Source organism: Chrysemys picta, chromosome 1, assembly GCF_011386835.1.
Source record: "Chrysemys picta bellii isolate R12L10 chromosome 1, ASM1138683v2, whole genome shotgun sequence".
Lineage (NCBI taxonomy): Eukaryota > Metazoa > Chordata > Testudines > Emydidae > Chrysemys > Chrysemys picta.
The window spans coordinates 63,222,814-63,246,491 of record NC_088791.1 but is presented as its reverse complement, the minus strand read 5'-3'; the positions used below and the strand labels follow the sequence as shown (position 1 = coordinate 63,246,491).

The 23,678-nt window shown below is 41.9% G+C and overlaps 1 protein-coding gene across 8 annotated transcripts in view; it reads right to left on the bottom strand.

Moving 5' to 3' along the window:
- The window catches only part of TBC1D30 (TBC1 domain family member 30), a 92,133-nt gene that overhangs the window by 8,767 nt on the left and 59,688 nt on the right, over positions 1 to 23,678 (bottom strand). For all 8 annotated transcript variants that reach the window (XM_024108068.3, XM_024108069.3, XM_065558287.1 and 5 more), the window contains 5 exons: positions 23,177 to 23,302; positions 20,383 to 20,568; positions 17,703 to 17,871; positions 14,731 to 14,899; positions 7,200 to 7,305 (listed from right to left, as the gene is read on the bottom strand). In XM_024108068.3, the coding sequence (XP_023963836.1) occupies positions 7,200 to 7,305; positions 14,731 to 14,899; positions 17,703 to 17,871; positions 20,383 to 20,568; positions 23,177 to 23,302 (756 nt within the window). The remainder of the gene's footprint in view (positions 1 to 7,199; positions 7,306 to 14,730; positions 14,900 to 17,702; positions 17,872 to 20,382; positions 20,569 to 23,176; positions 23,303 to 23,678) is intronic.

Genomic DNA, 23,678 nt, shown 5'->3' with positions numbered 1-23,678 from the left:
ACTAGCCAAGTCTGGGGAGTGGGTGAATCACTGTCTCAAAGACAAGGGACAAGCTGACACTCTAGTCAGGTGTCATCAAAGCTGATGGGAAATCACCTGTCAAGTGGCCATTCTTTGGCAACGAAGGGGGGCAGAAACAAATAAATCTGCATTTTAGCAAGCAACCACGTGGAACCTCTTTCACCACGAGACTTCATGTCTCCATTCTCACAGCAGGAAGGAACTTTATCTAGGGCAGTGGTTTTCAATTATCATTCATTTGCGGACCCCTAAAAATGCAAATGGAGGTGCGGACCCATTTGGAAATCTTAGATATAATCTGTGGACCCCAGGTTGAAAACTATTGTTCTATGGTAATGACAACCTTTTGCAGACTTCTTACCGGGGCGGCTCTATGTTTTTTGCTGCCCCAAGCATGGCTGGCAGACGGCTTTCGGCGGCATGCCTGTGCGTGCTCCACTGGTCACACGGATTTGGAGGCATGCCTGCGGGAGGTCCACCGGTGCCGCACCATCGGCAACCCCGCCGCTGAAGCCACGGGACCGGTGGACCTCCCACAGGCATGCAGCTGAAAGCCGCCTGCCTGCCGCCCTCAGAGCAACCGGCAGGCCGTCCCCCGTGGCTTGCCGCCCCAGGCACGCTCTTGCTGCGCTGGTGCCTGGAGCCACCCTTGCTTCTTACACATAGTCCACGGACCCTCCAGGGTTCTGCAGACCACATGTTGAAAATCGCTGATTTAAAGGTAACCCTCAGGAAAGTGCATTTCAAAGGGTGACTCAACTATAAAAGTGGAGGGCAAAAACACCCCAGGGTCTCTCTATCTTCCCCCCATCCTTTCACTGAAGACAACAAAGGAACCAGCCCTTTGACTTCACGGGGGGAGGTCCCAATCTGATAATTTGGTCAGCAGTGTTGCTGGGAATATGTGCAGTAGAGTAGCTGGGGGGGGGGAGCGGGGCAGCGGCCGCCCTCCCACTGAGCACAAGTGACACCTTTTCAATTTCTTGGCGCCTTTTTAATTTTTACTCATCGGGCGGCGCTCCGGGTCTTTGGCAGCACTTCGGCTTCGGGTCCTTCACTCGCTCCGGGTGTGTTCAGCGGCACTGAAGGACCCGCTCCTGAAATGTCACCGAAGACCCGCGAAGTGAGTGGAGGACCTGCTGCCGAAATGCCGCCGAAGACCCGGAGCGCCGCCCCATCAGTAAAAGCACCGCTGGGTGAGTAAAAGCACCACAGTGGGTGGCGCCTTTTTTTGTGATCGCTCCCCCTGTTCACTCCACCTGGCTACGTCACTGAATATGTGCTGAGGATTTTACTTGAACCAAGTCTAGCCTATTAAGTTTAGCTACTCAAAAGTATTTATCACATTCCAGGGTACTGCCAATCAACTTTGATGATACCTGGCTAGAGGCGTTAGCTTGTCCTTTGTCTTTGAGAAACTCTTGCTGTCCTGAGGACCCTGTTTCCTACTTACATGTAAACTGAGGTAAACATACATTCCTTTATCAGAGGGGTAGCCGTGTTAGTCTGAATCTGTAAAAAGCAACAGAGCGTCCTGTGGCACCTTTAAGACTAACAGAAGTATTGGGAGCATAACCTTTCGTGGGTAAGAACCTCACTTCTTCAGATGCAAGTACTTACAAAAACATACAAACCAAGTACTGGCATCTGAAGAAGTGAGGTTCTTACCCACGAAAGCTTATGCTCCCAATACTTCTGTTAGTCTTAAAGGTGCCACAGGACCCTCTGTTGCTTTATACATTCCTTTGTTTAGGATAGACCTGTTTAGCAATGTCTGCCTAGTCAGGGCTACCTGGGTCTGAACATGTGCTACCAACATCATACAGGGGAATTCATAACTTTACATATAATGTTACTACATACATTCCACCATGATATTATTGGCCAGTGAGTTATTAGTTTTCAAATGATACCTCACAAGGCATATTTTGCACAAAGATTATTACAATAGTGTGTAGAGTGTGAATACAGAGTTGCATTCGGTCACAGCATCAGTACATCATCCTTTGCAATGATATTGCTCAGCTTGTAACTACCTAATTCAGCAGCGGCTAAAGTTTCTCTGCTTTCATTTTGTACAATTATTCAGAACTTCCACACTCCATTAGAAACTGATATTAAGAGTAAAAGACTGTAAATGAAACACTGTTTCAGAGCATTTTTAAAAGTATGACTTTTACCCATTTTGAAAATAAGTGGCTTCTCAAAGCCAGGAATTTTGAAATTTCTCATTAGCTCTGGGAGGAACTCTTGGTTTGTATGTTTTTCCTGTTCTATAGTCAGTGACATTTTGATCTGAAGGCAAAATGGTCTCAATTAAGATAAAAGTAAATTCTGAATGGTTTCTAAATATCTGTTCATGACTCTGTGCTTAATGCACAAAGAATGTCACAAAATTGATTCAATGCCAAGTCCTTCCTGACAGAGGAGGAAAAATATGTTTGTCCAGATGCGCTGATGCAAGCAATTAGAAGCAGGAGTTGGAACATTCATAGCTGGATTAGAAAAAGAGGACAAGTGGTGCAGTAGACCAGATTTTGGCATTAAGAAACTTTTATACCTTGAGGTATGTGCACATACCTCAGGTCAGAAGAATGCCCCCAAAATCCCACAGCATGAAGTGAAGCTTTCCCATTAGATGAAACTATAGAACCTTCCTGCAACTGTGAAAAAGAAATGTTCTCTGGGCCCCAAACAGTGATACTGCTCAAATCTACTAGACTAAGGCTATGTCTGCACTACCACTGGATCGATGCTCTGGCGATTGATGCACCAGGGGTCGATTTAGCATGTCCAGTGAAGACCCGCTAAATTGATGGCAGAGTGCTCTCTGGTCGACACCGATACTCCACCGGGAACAAGAAGAGTAAGGTAAGTCGACGGGAGAGTGTCTCCCGTTGACCCAGCACGGTATAGACACTGCTGTAAGTCGATCTAAGTTACGTTAACTCCAGCTACGTTATTCACGTAGCTGGAGTTGCGTAACTTAGGTCGACTTACCGCAGTAGTGTAGACATAGCCTAGAAATTTTGTGGTTGTGGGGTGAGGGGGGAAATCATCTCCAGCCCAACATATCTACCCATTTTTGTTTGATCACAATCACACCTTCCTGCTTTTTCCACTATATCCCTCAATTCCCCCCCCATGAAGAAAGAATTCTAGATCTGTCTGGAATTCATCTCTATTCTTTATGTCAGTAGCCTTTCCAGGCAACATATTCCATATTCCATATGCTTGTTATCCTTTATGAGAAACAGTTCTGCTCAACTCTTCCATTTGCTCCTAGTTTCCAAAGTTTTAATTTATGCCCCATGATACACACTCGCCACTCCCTCTCCCTTTTTTCTATTATCTCTTCTCCTTCCAGAATAAAATGTTTAAAAAATACCCCAGACTTTTGTATGAATTTCACTACTTTCAAGACGCAAGTGTTGTTATAAAGGTATTAAGACAACTTGGCAGGCTAACACAAATTGTTGCAGATACTTGGCATGCAGCCTTGTGCCCAACCTCAGAACTAAGGTGTTTATTAACAGACCAATAATATTGTATTTGTTTAGCTTCTAGTCCTAAAAATGCTATTTTGTCTATTATTTAAAATTTGTGGAACTGATGCTCACTTTCCTAAATTGTTTAATCTGAAAAAGTTTACTTTGGGACTTGTTTGCTCCTCCAGTCTAGCTCCTCCTACCACCATCAGACAAAAACCTCACCACTGAAGAGTCAAATTTCCAAAAACTTGCTTACTTGCTGAGCCCTATGTGTATGCATATTCTCCATGCAAGAGAAATAGTGTTTTTTTTAAAGGAGTGGCTGGGTGTACACAGAATATGTGCATATGGAAATAGGTGGAAGAGTACAGTGATTCTCAACCAGGGTTCACAGAGGTCTTCCAGGGGGTACATCAACTCATCTAGATATTTGCCTAGTTTTACAACAGACTACATAAAAAGCACTAGTGAAACCAGTACAAACTAAAATTTCATACAATTACTTGTTTATAGTGCTCTATATACTATACATTGAAATCTAAGTACACTAGTTAGATTAGCATTGATTTATTTTATAATTATATGGTAAAAATGAGAAAGTAAAAGACATTTTTCAGTAATAGTGTGCTCTGACACTTTTGTATTTTTATGTCTGATTTTGTAAGCAAGTCATTTTTAAGGTGAAACTTGGGGGCACGCAAGATAAATCAGACTCCTGATAGGGGTACAGTAGTCTGGAAAGGTTGGGAGCCACTGGAATAGTAGGTGCAGAGACTAACTGTCCTTATTGAAATGATTGGGAAAACCAAACGGATTACAGTACTATAGCAACCAAACGGATTACAGTACTATAGCTCAACCTTTCCCTTCTCCCCCCATCAAAAAAACAACCCTCAACATATGTTAGACAAGTGTTCACTATATTTCCAATTTGGTAAAACACCTTTCAAGAATGTAGGAGCATCACTCCCAAAAACATTTCTGGCTGACTCCTCTGAAGATGCTGAAAACAATCTGCAACACTGATTCTAGTTAACAATCTTGATCCTTTCACTACACTGGTTCAGGAACGCCTGCAAAAAATTTTCCACAGAGAATGGCCCAGGACTCCCACCACCTCTCTCCTGGCAGACTCCCCCTTGTGGGCATATACCACCCCTCCTGAAGCTGTCAAGGAGCGAGTTCTGTGGGCAGAGCAGAGGGGACACTAGCTACTGGAAGAGGAGTGAAGCTGGGCAGACCCCCAGAGGGAGAGGGGGAGCCCCTGTTGCAGGAACAGGCCTTATAGCAACAGCAAGAAAGGGCAGTGCTAGCCACTTCACTGCCCACTCAGGTTTGGCCCTGCAGCCCTCTGTCCAAACCTGAGCAGCACTGAGCAAGTTGCAATGCCACTCAGTTTTGGCACTGTAAACCCCAACCCCATCCTGATGGAGGGGCCCTGGGACCAAAGCTGAGTGGTGCTGCAACCCCCTGTACCAGGTCACATCACCACTCACTCAACTTTGGTCCCATGGTCCCCCTGTCATGATGGAGGCCACGGGGCCAAACCTGAGCAGGAGGTGAGGCAGCCAGCACTGCTCCTCCTCACTGCTGCCATTGGGAGGGCTCAACGCTGATGATTTGGCACCCATGCCAATGGTATGCACCACACAGGTGCCAGTGCACTGTTTTACTATTAAAAAGAACAGGAGTACTTGTGGCAGGTGCCACAAGTACTCCTGTTCTTTTTGCGGATACAGACTAACACGGCTGCTACTCTGAAACCTGTTTTACTATTGTTTTTCATTTCTTCTTCTGTTTAGAGAAAAAATAGTTCAAGAAGTGCATTAAGACATAAGACCAGGTGTGCTTTCTTTAATAGAGAGGTCATGGGAAAATTAAACATGCTATTTACACTTTTACCTTCAAAAGTATCAGAGCCTTGCTGGGAGAGGTTACAACATTAGCCTCTCCTAATGGTTATCAGCTACACAAGTATACACTTCACACTGTTTACCACTTTGGCTGAGATCAGAAGAAATTATTAAGTAAGTTAAATATAAAGGGAGAGTACCATTAATAATTACAACAGTTAAAAGACTATTCCATCCCTTCCTTTCCCTTAAGCCTACAGTTACCTGTGGTTTGTCTTCTATTATGCACAAACAGAAAGGAAAAGAAAAATCTGTTGCTCTGAGTCACTTTACCCACTTCAGGTCCACCAACGTTATTTTTGTGACACATGCCACATCTCGATTTTGTACTGTGCATCAAGCCCAGAATTGAGACATAATGAATACAGAGAAGGCAACAGCTTGAACTGGCATTCATCATTTCCTCTTCAGTATTTGACTTATGTTGAGAGGATCTGTAAAATCTATTTAGAAATATATGTGGGCAATTCAGATAGTAAATTTTCACTTTTTTTAAAAAAAAGGACACTAAAGCCAAATTATTCAACTCCTCCATCCCTAACACTTTCACAAGGAAAAAAGGAAGGTAAATTGTCCATGATTACATATTGTTACAGAGATTCTCTGCTTCAACACTAAATTGGAGTTTGAAAGATGATTCTACTGTATAGTCAACAAGAACTCTCCGAATGAGTGCCAAAAACTTACCATAGGCTTCTTATTTTGAGACAATCTAATTTAAGATATTTAGAACCAGAACTTTTAAGTTAAGCCTCAACACAGCCTCCAATACTACAGTTGAATTATTCAGTCCCATAACTGCACCTATTTAGTCACTGAGGCCCTGAACCAGTATCATTAAAGTCAATGGGAGCTTTGCCACGGAGTTAAATGAGTGTAGGATCCAGGCCCTAGCTCCCAAGTTTATGAGTGCACACAGGTACTTAGGCTTCTGAATGAGTGCAACTGCAGGGGTAAGAAAAAATGTGTCTGCAATTTAGTACTTGAACTGCAAGTGTAAAACTGCATCTGCAATACTGAAGGCCTTTTTTAAAAAACACTTTAGGTTTCTGTTTATTATTCAATGACTTGGGGTTTAAGAAGGTAATTAGAGCATACACCTCTACCCCGATATAACGCTGTCCTCGGGAGCCAAAAAATCTTACCGTGTTATAGGTGAAACCGCGTTATATCGAACTTGCTTTGACCCACCGGAGCGTGCAGCCCCCCCACCCCGAGCGCTGCTTTACCATGTTATATCCGAATTCATGTTATATCGGGGTAGAGGCGTAATTCACAACTAACAGGTCAATGGATTTTATTTTTTATTTTTTTTAAACAGAGGGATTTATTTTTCAGTTGAGCTAGTCAGCCACCCACAAAGTCTACTGAATACAAAGATTACATTGTAATGAATATAATGTAAGACAGAAAAATTAGAAATAAAATACAGAGCATTATATAGCTCACAATTTAGACAAACCCATTGAGTGTAACGCACAAATATTTAATTGTTGACATTGCAGAAAGCAATAAACTGGCACCTTGTCAAAGGAGGTCTAGCGGTTTTCTACATCTAACTTATAATTTAGAGGTATTTTAGCTTTGACCGCTGATATTATTTATGTATCTGCTCCACTGACAGGTTAGTTTGACAGTAGGGAGTTATCTTAATTTTTCTTCTTGAAACAACATTTCAACAAAAATCTCATCCTTTAGCCACAGGAAGCTAAAGACTGTTGACAATATACAAATTCACAAACAAGAATTACATCATTAAGCGCTGCTTACTAACCTGCATGAGTTCATTGCTGTCAATCAGATTGTCTTCCAGCATCTCCTGGGTTAGTTTGCCCATAGTACTGTAGAATTCATCTGCAGTTTCACAGCATTCAATCTGCCTGTATCACAACACAAATTTTTCTGTGATCTAAACTAATTATACATTTCAAAGTGAACTGTATTCGCTGTAGGGTAATCATACAAAATATCCCCTATATTACTGACTTAAACCCTTCAGTTTATTGCAAAGAAAGCCACCATTATAAAAACTAGCAGATCACAAGAAGTTTTATACGATAAGGGGGATGAATATGCACAGTTCAGTGTACGGAAAGAGTAGGCCACTCTCACTCTGTGTTAGTGCATGTTAGGAATTCAAATACGGATTAACACATGAAACCCTTGATATGCTAGGAATGGCTGCCAGAGTCTAGTAGCAGAGGAAAGAAAGAGGATATTTTTGGTAGGGAGATTATTTTTGTAAATTCAGTCTGAACACTGTGGATAGTATGGAGTGAAAAAGAAAAATCTGCAGTGCCGTCATCTGCCTGTCACTAGTGTTACGCACTCTTAGGGCCCTATCAAATTCATAGTCCATTTTGATCAATTTCACAGTCATAGGATTTTAAAAATAATAAATTTCATGATTTCAGCTATTTAAATCTGAAATGTAATGGTGTTGTAATTGTAGGGATCCTGACCCAACAAGGAGTTGGGGAGGGGGGTGGTCGCAAGGTTATTGTAGAGGGAGTTGCGGTACTGCTACCCTTACTTCTGTGCTGTTGCTGGCGGCAGTGCTGCCTTCAGAGCTGGGCAGCTGGAAAGCGGCGGTGGCTGGCTGGGAGGGAGCCCATCTCTGAAGGCAGAGCCACCAGCAGCAGCAGCACAGAAATAAGGATGGCATGGTATGATATCGCCACCTTTACTTCTGTGCTGCTGCCTGCAGAGCTGGGCCCTCAGTCAGCAGCCTCCACTCTCTGGCCGCCCTGCTCTGAAGGCAGCAATGCAGAAGTAAGGGTGGCATGGTATGGTATTGCCACCCTTACTTCTGCCCTGCTGCTAGAGGGATGCTTCCTTCAGAGCTGGGCACCCAGCCAACAGTTGCCACTCTCCAGCCGCGAAGCTCTTAAGGCAGCGCAGAAGTGAGGGTGGCAATACCGTGACCCCCTAAAATAACTTTATGACCCCCCCCCGCAACTCCCTTTTGGGTCAGGACCCCCAATTTGAGAAACTCGCATCTCCCCTGTGAAATCTGTATAGTATAGGGTAAAAGCACACAAAAGATGAGATTTCACAGGGGGAAACCAGATTTCATGGTCCGTGATGTGTTTTTCATGGCCCTGAATTTGGTAGGGCCCTACACATGCTATATGGAAAGTTGTTGAACATTACAGTTGTGAAGGCTATAAGGATTACATTTTTAATTTTAAAAGTTCAACAGAATTGCACTTTGTCAGCACAGCAGCATATACTGTATAGAAAGCTTTATTTTTTAATGGCAGAAGATGAGTCAGGCCTGTGACTAGACCCAAGTGTTGCTGTAATTACAGAAGTAGAAACTAAAGGTGCCAGGGAGCAGATTTTCAGGCTCATTTAGTATATGCAGTCAGGAGCAAATCACCTTAAGCAGGGTAAGTCCCCTGCAGAGACAGAAGCTCTCCCAAACATTATATACCTGTTGTGTAAATGGGAGATGTATTCTTCCTGTGTGAAAGAAATTATGTGGAAAGAAAGGTAGAAATACACTTAATGAAGATATAAAGAGAAAAGAAAATGAATATGTGGATTTAAGTCACCAAGACGACATCCGAGAAATAGTTACAGGTGAATATTTTCTTAAGTGACCAATGATTTTGGGTGCCCAACTTGACACACCTTTAAAGGGCCTGATTTTCTAAGGGCAGGTGCATAACACTTTCTGGAATGCAGGCCCTTTGTTAGGTGTCTCAAATTGGACACCCCAAATCACTAGTCATTTTTGAAAATCTTAGGCACTGTTTCTACCAAGTCTAGTTTATTTTATATTACCTTTAACCATGTCAAAGTTAAACAAACAAACAAACAAAGAGGACTTTACAAATCCCCTTACAAGCTGGCTATAGTATAGAGACTTTCCTGGATTTCTAAAGAATATAGACACACTCACTAAATTGCAATCTTATAGGGCTCGTCTTCATGAACAGCGCTATAGCAGCGCAGCTACGCCGGTGCAGCTGCGCCACTGTAGCACTTTAGTGAAGATGCTCCTAAGCCAACGGGAGAGCTTCTCCCCTCGGCAAAGTGAATCCACCTCCCCAAGAGGTGGTAGCTATGTAGAAGCTCTACTGTCTACACTGGGGGACTAGGTTGGTATAATGTCACTCAGAGGTGTGGATTTCTGACACTACGGAGCAACATAGTTATACCGATACAGGTCTGTAGTGTAGACCTGGCCTTAGCCTCCATGTTACCAATTTAAATCTATTGACTTTGAGGGGCACAGGGATGGTACTGTTTGAGAAGAACTGTGTCAATGGAAGGCTTCCAACCCTGCAGAAAGTGACTTCCATTGGTCGGTAGAATCAAGGTCTCCGGGGCCAGCATGGAATAAGTAGTATCTTTTTGGCAACTCTTGACAGAAAAGGTGTGGTGGGGTGTCCACCCCACACAAGTCTGGAGTGGGTTAATGTGGGCCAGAAGGGGCCAATTAATCTTATATGCTGCACCTGGAGGGAAACCAGAGCTTGATAAGCACTGATTGCAGATGAAGCCCGGGGGGTGGGGGAAGAGCTGGGATAAGAGTATAAAGCCAGGAAGTGAGAGCAGGAAGAGGCTGCAAGGAGGAGCTCTTCAGTCACTCCCTTGAGAGGAAGAGAATTGGCCAAGGATAACGAGGAGATCCAGGGGGAGAGTAAGCTCTAGGGTCCTGACATGCACCAGGGATTTTGACAAGAGGTGCAACGTAGCCACACTGTCAAGATGAACAGAAGTTGCATGTTGTGTCTCGAGGCAAAGGGGTCTAATTTGAGAAAGTGCCCATCTGGATAACATGATATTGAACATCTGCTGATCCAGCTCCATTTGGTCAGTGACAGACTTCCTACTGAGCCAGTCTGTCTAGGAATTCAGTTCACTGACAATAGATCCCGCTTTGAATGACTCCTTTTGATCTCTAACAACAATAAGACTTTTTCTGCCTCCTGGCTCAGCAAAGAACTCCAGGTGTCTTCTTATTTGTTTACATAGGAGTTCTATGTAGAGCTGCTTCTGATATGAAGGAGAATCTTTACTGCCTTGACCTTCACAATTTTTCTCTCTACATTGTTGAGCAGGGAGGAAGAAATCAATTATGGAGTGGTATTCCTGGAATTACAACAAATTAATCTTTCCAGATCATCTGTGACTTCCAGCAGCCACTGAAAACATTATAGCCTGCCTCCTATAAAGGAGAATGAGTATAGAAAGAAAACCTGAGTCACCTACTGTGGGTGTCTAAGTTTAGGAGTTGTCCTAGGAATCTGGAGCTGCTACTTCTAACTGAAATGTCAGGACATGTTAGCTGAAATGAAGGCCGATCAGTGCAAAAGAATAAAGACAGTAAGTTTTTCATACAGTGTTCATAAGTACACGTTCATTACATGCATGTGATATTACAGCAAGGCTTAACAGCTACTTCGGTTTTCAGATACTTGATTCTGACAGTTTATATCTGATGTCGGTCTATGTATGTACAAGATCAGAGGCCAGAAAAGCAGTGCTCCATTTCCTCCAAAACAGCACCTCCATGAACTACTGAAGACTTGAATGCAAAAGGCTGACATTACTCCACTTTTATTTCCAGACATTTCTTTTGTTATTATTACTACTACTACTACTAGAGATTGAAAAATTCTCAAAGAGAAAGGAGAGAGACAGTTATAGGCTAAGGGATTAAATACAAGATTGGAAATCTGCCTGTGCTCTTGGGAAAAAGTCATTTCACTTATTTCAGTTTCCCAATCTATAAAGTGGGGATAAGACATCACCTGCCTACCTTACAGGGTTGTTGTGAGAACTGACCAATTCTTACTATAATAACTACAACTATGAGTTAAATATATAATTATACTTCTCATGAGAAGCACCAACGTCTGCAATCTATGACAGAGCTTAGGGCAGCAGTCCTACGCATTTACAAATTAATTCATTTTAGGCAAAAGCAGATCATGAGTCTCTGCATTATTTCAAAAGAAATTCATTTGTGAAAGATCATTTGAAACTAGATTGCAGAGGTGGGCTAAAACTGTCAAAGATAAGACCATAAATAGAATTGTGACTATAGTATACCGTTACTGAGAGTGGTAATCTATTAAAAATTGCCTTCCAGATAACACCTACCTCATGTGAAGGGAAAAAAATATGTTCTCTTCTTCCAAGGAAAACGGCATGTGTTTTATCCTCCTCCCTTATCAGTGACACTGAAGTTTCTTGCCTCCCTTCCTCCTCTAACCTTTCACCTGCTCCAGTCAACCCATCTCCTGCTACCTCATGATATTCCTTTTGCCCACTCTCCATACCACCCCTTTCTCCTTAACCTCTCACTCTCATTAGGTTCCTTTCCCTCTGAACACAAATGTGTTATGGTCTCCCCCATCCGAAGTAAAAGCACCTCCTTCTCCAACTAACACCCCATCTCTTTTCTCTCCTTCACCTCTAAATTCACCGAATGTGACACATCTACAATCGTTGCCTCAAGTTCGTTTTCCCCAAGCTCCAATCCTGATCTATTACAATCTAATTTCCTCTCTCTCTACATGCTACTGAAATAAAAATCACTAACAATCCCTCCTCAGCCAAATCTCAGAACCTCACCCTCTTTCACCTCTTGGCTGCATTTGACATGGATGCTCAGAATCTCCTTCTTGAAATCTGGTCATTTGGCTTCTGTGACTCTGTCCTTTCCTGCTTCTCCTTTTACATCTCTGGTCACTTCGTTATCTATTTCTGTGGAAGTCCCACAGAATTCTGTCCTTAGCCCACTCCTCTTCTCCCTCATGCTTCTTCTCTGGGTGACCCCATTTTCTCAAACAGCTTCAACTACCACATCTGTGCTGATGACTCTCAAATCTGCCTTTCAACTACCTGACTTTCAGTCCTGCATTGCAGCCTACCACTCTGACATCTCTTCCTGGCTGGCAACTGTAACTTAATGTCCACGCCAGGCCAAAATCTTACTGTTTGTTCCTCCATCTCTTTGTCTACCCAAAGAGAACTCATCCGAGTCCTCATCATCTCCTGTCTCAACTACTGCATACTCCCCTCTTTGGGCTTTCATGACACCCACTTCATTTTCCTTATGTCCATTCAAAATGTTGCTGTTAATATAATTTTCTTTGTCCATCATTCTGACTATGTCACTTCTGTCTTTGAGTCTTTCACTGGCTCCTCCTCCATTACATCAAATACGAGCTTCTGGTCCTTACCTTTAAGGCCTTTCACAACATAGCTCCTCACTTGCTGGAGGATTCTCAGCGATTTGAAGTCTTTAAATCATGATTTGGGGACTTCAACAGCTGAGTCAAGGGAGAGAATTCTTCCAGGAGTGGGTAGGTCAGCTTTTGTGGCCCGCATCACGGGGGAGGTCAGACTAGATGATCATAATGGTCCCTTCTGACCTTAGAGTCTATGAGTCTATTAGTATCTTATCCTCCCAATCCTTTCTACTCCTATTTAGCCAGCATCTCTTGCCTATTTGACTGTTTCTCCCGCAAGTACTGTTGAGCTTTGTTCCATGCTGCCCCTTACGTTTGGAACACCCTGCCCAAACTAGCCCATAAGTCCTACCCTCTTCTCCAAGTCCCTCATCACAACCTACTTCCACCAGGATGCCAGCTAACAATGGCTATAAAGATGCCCTGTATGATTTCTGGTGTTTATCTTATTTATTTGGCCTTTGTAAAACATGTTCTTGTTAATGTTTCCCTCAACCGCCTGCTGCCATTCCTTCCAATTGTTTGTTATTTCCACTTTGTAAGTCTTGTCTTATTTAGATTGTATGGTAAACTCTTCACATCAGAGAACTTCATTTATTCTATGTTTGTATAATACCTAGCAAGACTGGGCTCTGATACTGACTGAGGCCTCTAGAATTCCAGGTGAAGTGGGAAGTCTGTGCACAGAGGTCCTGTGGGACTGGGCCTATTGTCTGCAAATAACATAATACAAAATAATAATAATGCTATGTCTAGTTTATTCTGAATGTAAACAGCTCAATTCATGAATAAAGCCTGAGTAAGAACAGTTCTTAGCTAATTATTCACCATTTGCCAGTTACAAAAAAAAAGTAATTATTTTTCAGATTAAACATGCAAGATACAAAACCAAATATAATGTAAAAGCACTTGCCTGTGGTGCTGAAGTTTTAAGTGGTAATTTATTTTGCAAATTTAGAAGACCTCTTGGGATACTGCTGCATATCTTTAATATTTTAATTTTAAAAGAAAGGAAAAGGTTTGTTGCCAGAAAGGTAGGCGTTGCTGAGTATCAGAGAAAAAGATTGGATGCAGCTGCTGAATCCAACAGACTTTTCCAGCTGACACTAGTAGATACTTGGCCTGCTCCTGCTCACATTTCCCAATGAAGTCAGTGACAAAACTCTCATTAACTCCAAAGGGATTTGGCCCTCTGTTTGGAATGTAAATATTTGCAGTGACGAAAGTAGTAGTTCAGAAAAATTATTCCAAGTATCCTTTTTTTAAAAAAACACCTAGATTTGTATTCATGATTGTTCCCTTACAAAATGAGACAACTTGCATGTTGCAGATTTCTTAGCACCTATACGTTACCCTTAATAAAATCTTGGTTAAAAATGTTCTTTAAAGCAATTGCTTCCACAAATAGTTTCTAGAAAACTTGTTGGTTAACACCCATTCACCAGGCAATGCGCTGTATAGAGGAACAGATTGAGGCTTGTAATGAGCTGAACACTACTGTAACTACACTTTAGCAACATATGTTTCTTCCTGAAAAGAAGCACAAATTTTAACAGTGAGAGTAATTAACCACTGGAACAATTTACCAAGAATTGTGGTGGATTCTCCATCACTGGCAACTTTAAAAATCAAGATTGAATGTTTTTTTCCTAAAAGATATGCTCTAAATAAACAAGAATTAATTCAGAGAAGTCCTACGGCCTGTGAATCTAATGTGCCTTTCATCTAGTACAGACAAGGAGCCTCTATGCACAGAACTCCCATTGATTTCACCTAGAATTGTGTGTGCAGTGGGCTTACAGAATCAGACCCAACATTTAAACATATATTATATATGCTATGTAATTAAATATAGACATTTGATAGGGTGAAGACCAATAAGTCATCCCACCCTTCTTTCTGCCATTGCCAGACGGTTCCCTAGAGTACATTTTATAGAATGCTATATTGCAACCTTGTACATCTATTTTAAAAGTAATAGTTTCCTGCAAGGCCATGTCTTGTTTTACCTGGAATTTTCACTTCAGAAAAATAACACGTATTAAAACCATATACGTTGCATGCATTGCACAAAAAGAAAGAAAAGTCACTTACTCGCCTAACTTTGCCCAGATAGCCAGTGCTACTCTCAGTATAACTTCAGAACCTTCAAAGAATACTGAATCCCAGATCTTTAAAACTGTATGATTAGGAAGGCATGTAGCAAAGAGGGTCAGGAACCACTGCATTGTGAAGACATTGGTAAGTGGGGGTTCATAGCCTCCTAAAATGGAAAAATTAAGATAGCAAGTCATTCACAATTCATTATTCCCCGAAGTTACTTTATAATGTTGTGCGAACTGGTGCAGTGCTGCATTTTGAAGACTGCCAACAGTTCCAGGGCCTCTGCTGCTGCTCAAAGCTTTCCCAGTCTACAGCTGTCTACAGGGTTCTGAATAACAGCAGTGAAAAGTAACATGTCGAATCACTCTGCCGCAGTGTAGGAAAACTGAGACTATGCCTACACTAGAGACCTTACAGTGGCACAGCTGTACTGATGCAGTTGTGTCGCTGTAAGATCTCCCATGTGGCCACTCTATGCTGACAGGAGAGAGCTCTCCCGTTGACATAATTAAACCACCTCTAACAAGCAGTGGTAGCTATGTTTTTCCACACCCCTGAGCAACGTAAGTTTTGCTGACGTATGTGGTAGTGTAGACATGACCTGAGCAGCAGCAGAGGTGCTGGTGATGTCTGTAGATCCCAGAAGGTAGCATCACTTAGTTAATACCCATTTCATATTTGGAAGGAGGGTTTTTATTGTGATTGTAGGGTACAACAGCTAAATTTTTTTAAAAATAAAACTCAAATTCTGCAGAAGTTGATGACAATTGTCCAAAAAAAAAAAATTCTCCTACTTGCCAGATGGGGAAATCGTTCTTTTAAGTCCTGTCTATTGTATTAAAATCCTAATGTCCTGACTCAGCAGACATAGCTGTAATGTATTTGGTTTTCCTTTTGGTTTGTTAGCACTTTCATAAAAGATTTAATCCTTCAGTTTAGAATTCTGAAGTTTCACTTTCTGGTGCTTGGAGTATGTTTCATGAATTTTGGTAGTGTGGATTGATTCATAGAAGGTCAGCAATGCTCCCCATCACCCTCCAAAATTACTTGATCACCAAGCCTGCAAAACATGAATTAAAGGCTTTTTGTTTATCTGTTTTTATACTATTCAGGCAGCCATTCACAAGACTCTCTCTTAGAAGACTCATTCTTTACAGGGGTCTTCGTAATGTTCAGGTTTGGAACTCAAGGGGCATTAAATTGTAGAATAACGAAAAACTATATCTTGTTAAGGAAAGAACGTTCTGAGGAGTGTTATGTCTCAGAGCTCAGGGTGCAGAGCCATTTTCAGACAACAAAGATCAGCTCTCAGATTCAAGGACATTTTACACCCTGTGTCACTAGGCATCTAACCAGAAAAATAACAACCAGACATAGGCATGCGCAGCCCATTTCATTAAGGTGTGCACCCAGGGAGCCCCGCCTTAGCCCCACCCCCACCCCCACCCTGCCCCCATCCACTCCCTCCTACTTCCCGCCCCCTGACTTCCCCCCTCAGAACCCCCAACCCCCTCTGCTCCTTGCCCCCTGACTGCCCCCCTAGGACCCTACCCCCTACCTGTCCCCTGACTGCCCCGACCCTTATCCACACCCCCGCCCCCAGACAGACCCCCGGGACTCCCACGCCTATCCAACCGCTCCCCGCCCCCTGACAGGACCCCCAGAACTCCCAACCCACACAACCTCCCCTGCTCCCTGCCTGCCCCAACCCCTCTCCACACCCCTGCCTCCTGACAGCCCCCCCAGAACTCCCGACTCATCCAATCCCCCCAGCTCCTTGTCCCCTGACCACCCCTCCAGAGACCCCCCCACCCTAACTGCCCCCCCAGGACCCTCCTTGCTCCCTGTCCCCTGACTGCCCTGACCCCTATCCACCCCCCACCCCCTGACAGACCCCGGGACTCCCATGCCCCATCCAACCCCCCCTGCTCCCTGACTGCCCTCTCCAGAGACCCCGCACCCCTAACCAGCCCCCTGGGATCCCACCCCTTATCCAACCCCCCTGGCCCCGGACTCCTTACCATGATGAGATGAGGTTCCTAGCCTCCCCGTGGAGCTAAACACTGCCCCGCGGGAGCACGCAGCCCCGGCCCCCGGAGCGCTGCGCGCACGGCAGTATGGCTCCAGGGGAGGGGGGAAGGCAGGGGAGGGGCCAGCGGCTTGCTGCGCTCGGCCGGGTGCTCCGGCCCGGGAGCGCAGACCCCGCAGCTTGCCGCGCCAGGAGAGGGGGGGCTATTTGCCCACCCCTGCATTAGAGTGTGCCTGGGCACACCCGGCACACCCCGTGCGCACGCCTATGCAACCAGACACGATCTACTGCCATGAATCAGTCTTCCCACAAGAATAACATAATTCAAATACAGATTCCACCAAGAAACTGAAGAGGACATCAAAGGCCATACAATTAGGCAGAGAACTTTCCAGGACATCCACTGTACTATGCTATGTGATGTAGTATTGTCAGATACATAATTTATGGCACTGTCAACCCAATTCTGTCCACAGCTACTTATGAGGTTAAAGTATCTCCTCATTTGCTTCACCTGAAAGAGCTGTTGGTTCAAGATACAGTTACCAGTATAAGAACAATCTCCTGTCATGTTAACTATGTTAGTCAATTAGTAAAAGGTCAACTGTATCCTTACACAATTTTAAAAAAATGTAGTTGCTCTCAAAGTTTTAATACACCTCTACCCCAATATAACGCGACCTGATATAACACGAATTCGGATATAACGCGGTAAAGCAGTGCTCCGGGCGGGCGGGGCTGCGCACTCCAGTGGATCAAAGCAAGTTCGATATAACGCGGTTTCACTTATAATGCGGTACGATTTTTTGGCTCCCGGGGACAGCGTTATATCGAGGTAGAGGCGTATATACATCTTTAAACCACTGTGTTTTTAAAAATGATGCTCAATGAGGCAAATGTGAAAATAATTCTACACCATTTTTGTTGAACCCACCTCTACTTTCCCTGTTTGCAGCTCTCTGAAGCATATCCAAATACTGGGACAGTTCAGGAAGTTTCATTCTTAAAAGATCTCGGAAAACAGCCATATCCACAGACAATGCACGAAGATTATTGACAAAATAGCTATCAGGCAGTACTTTGTCGATTAGGTAAATCATGATCTGTAAGAAAATGAGAAAAAGATCAGTCAATCATTTAGGATTGATAATGAGAGAACAAATGATCTTCCAAGAATAGCAAAAACTCCAATTATAAAATATAAAATGCACTAAAATGTTCTATTCCACTGAGCTATAGCTTAGACACCCTGGCAAAATGTGCCTTAGGTGTCTGATGTTTAATTCAAGAAGGCAACATTATTTTAAGCCAGGACTGGCTCCAGGTTTTTTGCCGCCCCAAGCAAAAAAAAAAAAAAAAAGCGGCGTGCTGCCCATTGAAAAGTGCCGCCCCAAAGAGCCGGAATGCCGCCCCTTTAGAAGTGCCATCCCAAGCACATGCTTGGAACTCTGGTGCCTAGAGCTGGCCCTGCTTTAAGCATCCGTAGACATTCCAGCTGCAGAGCACCTGTAGGTTTGGGTCCTAAGTGTCAACTCTTCAACAGCAGCTTGCACTGCTAATGGAGGAGTCTGGATAACTTCAAAAAAAAATAACAGGATGTAAAAAAGACTAATAGAAGCCACACCACACAATAATTGAAGTAATATTCTGTTAATCAAAGCCAATTTTTGATACTTCTGTTGTTGTATGTGCTAGTGAGATGCTCTGAATTATTTAGGAAATTCTTAAATCCATTAAGTCTGTGCTGTTTAAATGTCACAAATGGAAGACTTGCTATCCAAGTCAGCATCTAAATTACTGGCAATGTATGTGATGCTGCTCTTTAGAATGCTCTTCCTGCATTTTAGCTGGTGTGATGTGTTATTGTCATCTTGCCCTTATACAAGGTAATAAACTGAGCAATATAACAATGCACAGCTCAACAAATATGTTTAATTATACAAAGAAGGCCACTATATTGACAATAATTCACCAACTGATTATGGTGAAATATTTAAGGATCATAAAATGAGACAAATATGATTGCTACCATCTCGATGGAAATTGTTATATGCCAGTATTTAGAGCACTGATATACCACCTGCCCCTGCAATTTACATACAAGATGTTTTTGCACTGAATATCTGTCTTCTCTGCCTGTGACTTTTTAAGCATTTATTAGAAATTTTTACACTTCTACGGATTTCATAGAATTATCAGAAAAAAGTGTTATATGCAAATAAGCATGACATTTATTTTGCAGCAATGCATTATTTTTGTCTGCATGATTCTCAGAACAACCTCTACTCTTTCTTTGCAATATAATTAAGAATCCTTTATTTCTCAAAATACATTTATCAGTCTTCTGTTTGCATTAGGATTTTTTTCTCCCTTGTGAAAAAAAATTGTGCCTTATTTCTTTATCCTGTTCCCAAGCCTTTGGAACAAGTAATCTAATCTTAATTAGAACTGTAATATATATCCTTGCAGTTCTGCTAATTTCTTATTACTTCAGTTGTAAAGCACTATATTTAACAAAGCCACATGCGCAATGGGTTCTATTTCCAAAATGGATTTTGCTTTAAATACTCCAGACATGAAATAGAGAGCTAGAAAGAAAACAAAGCTTTTTATAAGACTTAAATATTCACTTCTGCCTACTTCATTGCCATCAAAAGTGTCTAGGGGTGGGATTTTTTTAAAATAGTGATGTACTTTATTAGCATCCTGTGGTACATTTTTCAGCAATTGGGATATTTCTCACTGGTGTTCAATTCTGTAATTTCTTCCCCATGCCAATCTGTTGTTTAATCTGTTTTTATAAAATCTCTTTAGTATTTTTTTTAAACTAGATGAATCACATGTGTGATTGTTTTTTTTTCCACACAAACTATGGCACTCTTATCTACCATATCCACTTCTACTTCAGTTAGGTTAATTTCATTTACTGAATTTATAAGCAGTTTCTATCTGTATTGAACTGGAGATTTAACATTAACGTGCTTACTTTAACTAGTGCAGTGTCTTAGGAACTGCTCCTTTAATAAACTAGAGAACATGTGGTTGTCAAAAAATAAAAGATTATAATTGTAAATTATTTAGGCAATCACACAAGGCAATTATGTGGGGAGAAAATTATACAAGGCAAATTTTACTCCATGATATATAGTGGAACTATTATAATATTTTCCTAATGTTACAACTCTCTCTCTATAATAAAGCAACATATCAGATATCTATGGACTATGGATTTTTGGACTGACAACACACAAATTCATCACGGTAGTTGTTAAGGAAAGTCGGAAGCTTGGGTTGCTAGGAAAAGGGCCAGTTGGTGCTTTGGGGGCAGTTTGGGATTGGCTGAAATTCTGGCTCCATTGAAGCCAATCGAAATTTTGCCATTGACTTCACTGGGGCCAGGATTTTACCCATTATCTGGGTATTTTTGCAAAAATGGTCATCAGTGGATGTTAACAGGGGTGACATTTAAAAAGACCCATTGAGATGGATCAGTTCTCTGTGAGCTGCTGATTTAGGCTGTCTGCCAACTTATGCATTGTTTACACTAAGTTCACCTTTTAAAGGTAATCCTCACTATCACAAGAGTTAGAAACACAGCACGTGGTTTTACTCACTTTCAGGGCATCCCCTTCATTGCCTTCCATTACTTCTAAGATGAGTGCAGCTAGTATATTAAAGCCTTGGCAATATCCAACTGATTTGTTCCATCTAGCATAAGCCAGCAGAACTCGTTTCAACACGACTCGGTCCTGCTCTGCCTCCTGGCCACAGTAAGAACTGCAACCAGTTCGGTGAAGATCCTAAAACAGAAAAGATATTTGAGAGGTTCTTCTATTCCACTCCCTTACTTCTTGTCTCCCCCATCCTGCCAAACACACACACACACACACACACGCACACGCAATTATGTTCCCACTGTTTGAAGAGATTAATTTTTATTTTAAAATGTTTAGCTTATTGAAGGAATGATGTAGTTTGAGCAAAGGGCTGGAATCCCGGAAAGCCCTGAGTTCTAGCAGGAACTGAGCCACCAGCATACTTGACCTCCTTGTTACCGATCAACAGAGCAGGAAAATTGGGTGTAAAGACGACCACTCTAAACCAGATGGTGCATCTGAACTGTCCTAGATAAATAAATTACCAAAAGTATGCCGGTATCTGACTGTCCCTGAAATATCAATAAGGTTACAAGCTATCTTTAAAGAGATAAAACATAAATAGCTGCAAAATTATTTTTAAAACATTATCATTTGTAAAGTGCTGTTTACTTCTGAAAAATTATCAAATCCAGAAAAAAGTGTTAAAAGAAAGTTGTACCCATATCTTAACCAGAAGCCTAAAAGAGAAATATTACATATCTCCTTTTTTCAAACACTTCTCTGCATAGAGAAAGAATTACAATGTTAATCTTAGTGAATGGAATATCGTGATTTCTTGCCACTATAAAGTATGGAACAAGGTACTAGAGTGGGTGGTTGTAGGCGACTAACATTAAAATTAGCAGCTGCAATTTCAAGTTCAGTTCTAGAGCTGAATATAAATTTTATGCTGTTATACATACTATTTTCTAAAGACTCTTTTTAACACTGTGCTTGAGCAAACTATTAGTCCTTTAGACGTTAACAGTGCATTCTTTGTAATTGCACTTTGTGTTAGCAAATAAATAAAGCCAACATCCTTTTTGACATGCAAAGAGAAAATAGGAATCATTTACATCAAATTGCAAAAATATTGCCAGACTCCTTATTTTTTATGCCAGCAAAAAACACATTGTTCTGGAGGTTGTAACTCATTTGTGAGTGAAAGGCACAAACTTGTACAGCACTTTTAATTTTTAATAAGGTACTGTACAGGCAATATCTAGAATTTAGAGTTACCAAGTCTGGGTAGTGTTTTTCAAACAAATATTCAGAAATGTAAGCATCATCAGTTAGGTATACTGGTGCTAAAGCAAAGATGGAATTTAGAAGATGTTACTTTCATGAAATGATCAATGTAAAACAGACTAAGCTGCAAGACACTAGAGCTATGTAAACCATAATTTGAACTATGATGTTCTCTTCCCAAAACTGGCTCTTATTTTAAAAAGAAATGACAACAACTGAAACACATACAGAGTGAAGGATATTTCACTACTGTAGTCTATGTGACAATACGATCAACTTATTACATCACAGCACGGGTGGATACCAGCAAATATTTTCTTTATATTATACAAGGTCCACCAAAACCTTAATCAGAAATTTGCTAGACCATTATTAATTCAGCAAGTATGATCCTCAAACGAGCAAACAAACATCACTTTACATATCAGAACATTACATCATCTCTAGGAGGTCTAGAAAGTTTCTTTACAAACACAACTAAAACAACTTTGGGCTACAAACTATACATGACCGACAGTACAGTGGACAATTGAGAGAATGTAGACAAATACAATATACTGAAGGAAAAGATGAACTACCCTATAACAACTGGTTGTCTCTCTGCTAATAGATGCTAACAAACAAGTATTTTGCAAAAAATCTCTCTCCAATACAGGCTCATATTGTGCCCTCTACATCTGTGCATAGAGGGTCCCCCCCATACACAGATCTCCCCACTCTCCCAAGTGGAAGAGAGGACTCAACTTCCTCCCTGGCACCACCCCCCTCAGGCTTCTTCACAGAGCCAGAGATATGAACTGGGGAAGGACTGGAGACTGGGTGGGCCAGAGGGGCTGTCTCCCAACCAGCTCCACAGACTTTCGGTAAAAATATTATCGAGCCCCAGGATATACTGTCTTTTCCATGTAGCCCTCCCAACTTCTGCCAGGGTAGCACAGGACCAGAGGCAGGAGACCTTTAAGGGACTGAGTTGTAAAGGTCCAGGATTTCTGCATGGACGTGCCTAGAGATCTGCAAGGTTTAGGGACAGGTGATGTAACCATTTCTACAAGATGTCGAAAGAAGCAAATGAGCCTCTCCAAATAGGACTATGTCTGAGGACCTCCACAAAGAGATCCCCACGGAGATTTCCTCCCCCGGCCCAACTCTGAGTGTTGGGAGGGGACAAACTGAGCAGATGGCATCACTGGCAAAGCAAGAGTAAAATGTGCCTTTCATTAACCTCTCTCTCCATTACTTCTCTCTGAATAACAGGAACGCTGGAGGTGGAAATCAGGCAAAAAGAATTTTCTACCAACAGCACTGAAACAAATTATTTTCTTGAATTTCAACAATTAATATGCAAGAATAGGCAAGAATGCCCAGAGGAACAGTAACAAGGAGAAGTACATTTTAGGAATGCAGTAGCAGAAAATTAAACAAATTCAACACCTCCCAAAAAACATTTATTTATTTTCCATGGAGAAATCTTAAAAAAATTATATTTTATGCACACAAACATATCAGCTGAAATGCCAATTACCTTTACAATCTGAATGCCCATGGAGTCATCATCAGGATTACTTCTGTCATTGAAAGTGAAGCGCATAGTTTTATCCCAGTCAATTGCTATACTATGTAGATAGTGATCTGCTAGGGTCAGCCAAACCTAAAGATACATACAACATGACAATAAGATGCATTATTCCATTCCTACTTTAAAATAAGAGCAGTTTATACATACTGGTATGTAATTCTATGAATCTCACCAGTTCTGATTTTCCTTTAGATACAACAAATGCAGAAGGAGGAAAAGAAGGATGTAAATCTTTTCTGTGTCTAAACAATTTCTATACAATAAAAGCAATATCCCTGCTTTCTAAAATGCAAATAGAGGGCCCAGTCTTGAAGGTGTTACTCAGGTAGAACTCCTATCGACTTCCAGGGAAACTTTGTGTGAATAAAAAACAAGGCCCCACTCATTTCCTGCAGATCCTCCATGTGACTGTCTTCTGTGCATGAGAAGAACTGGGGGTGCTAGCTAT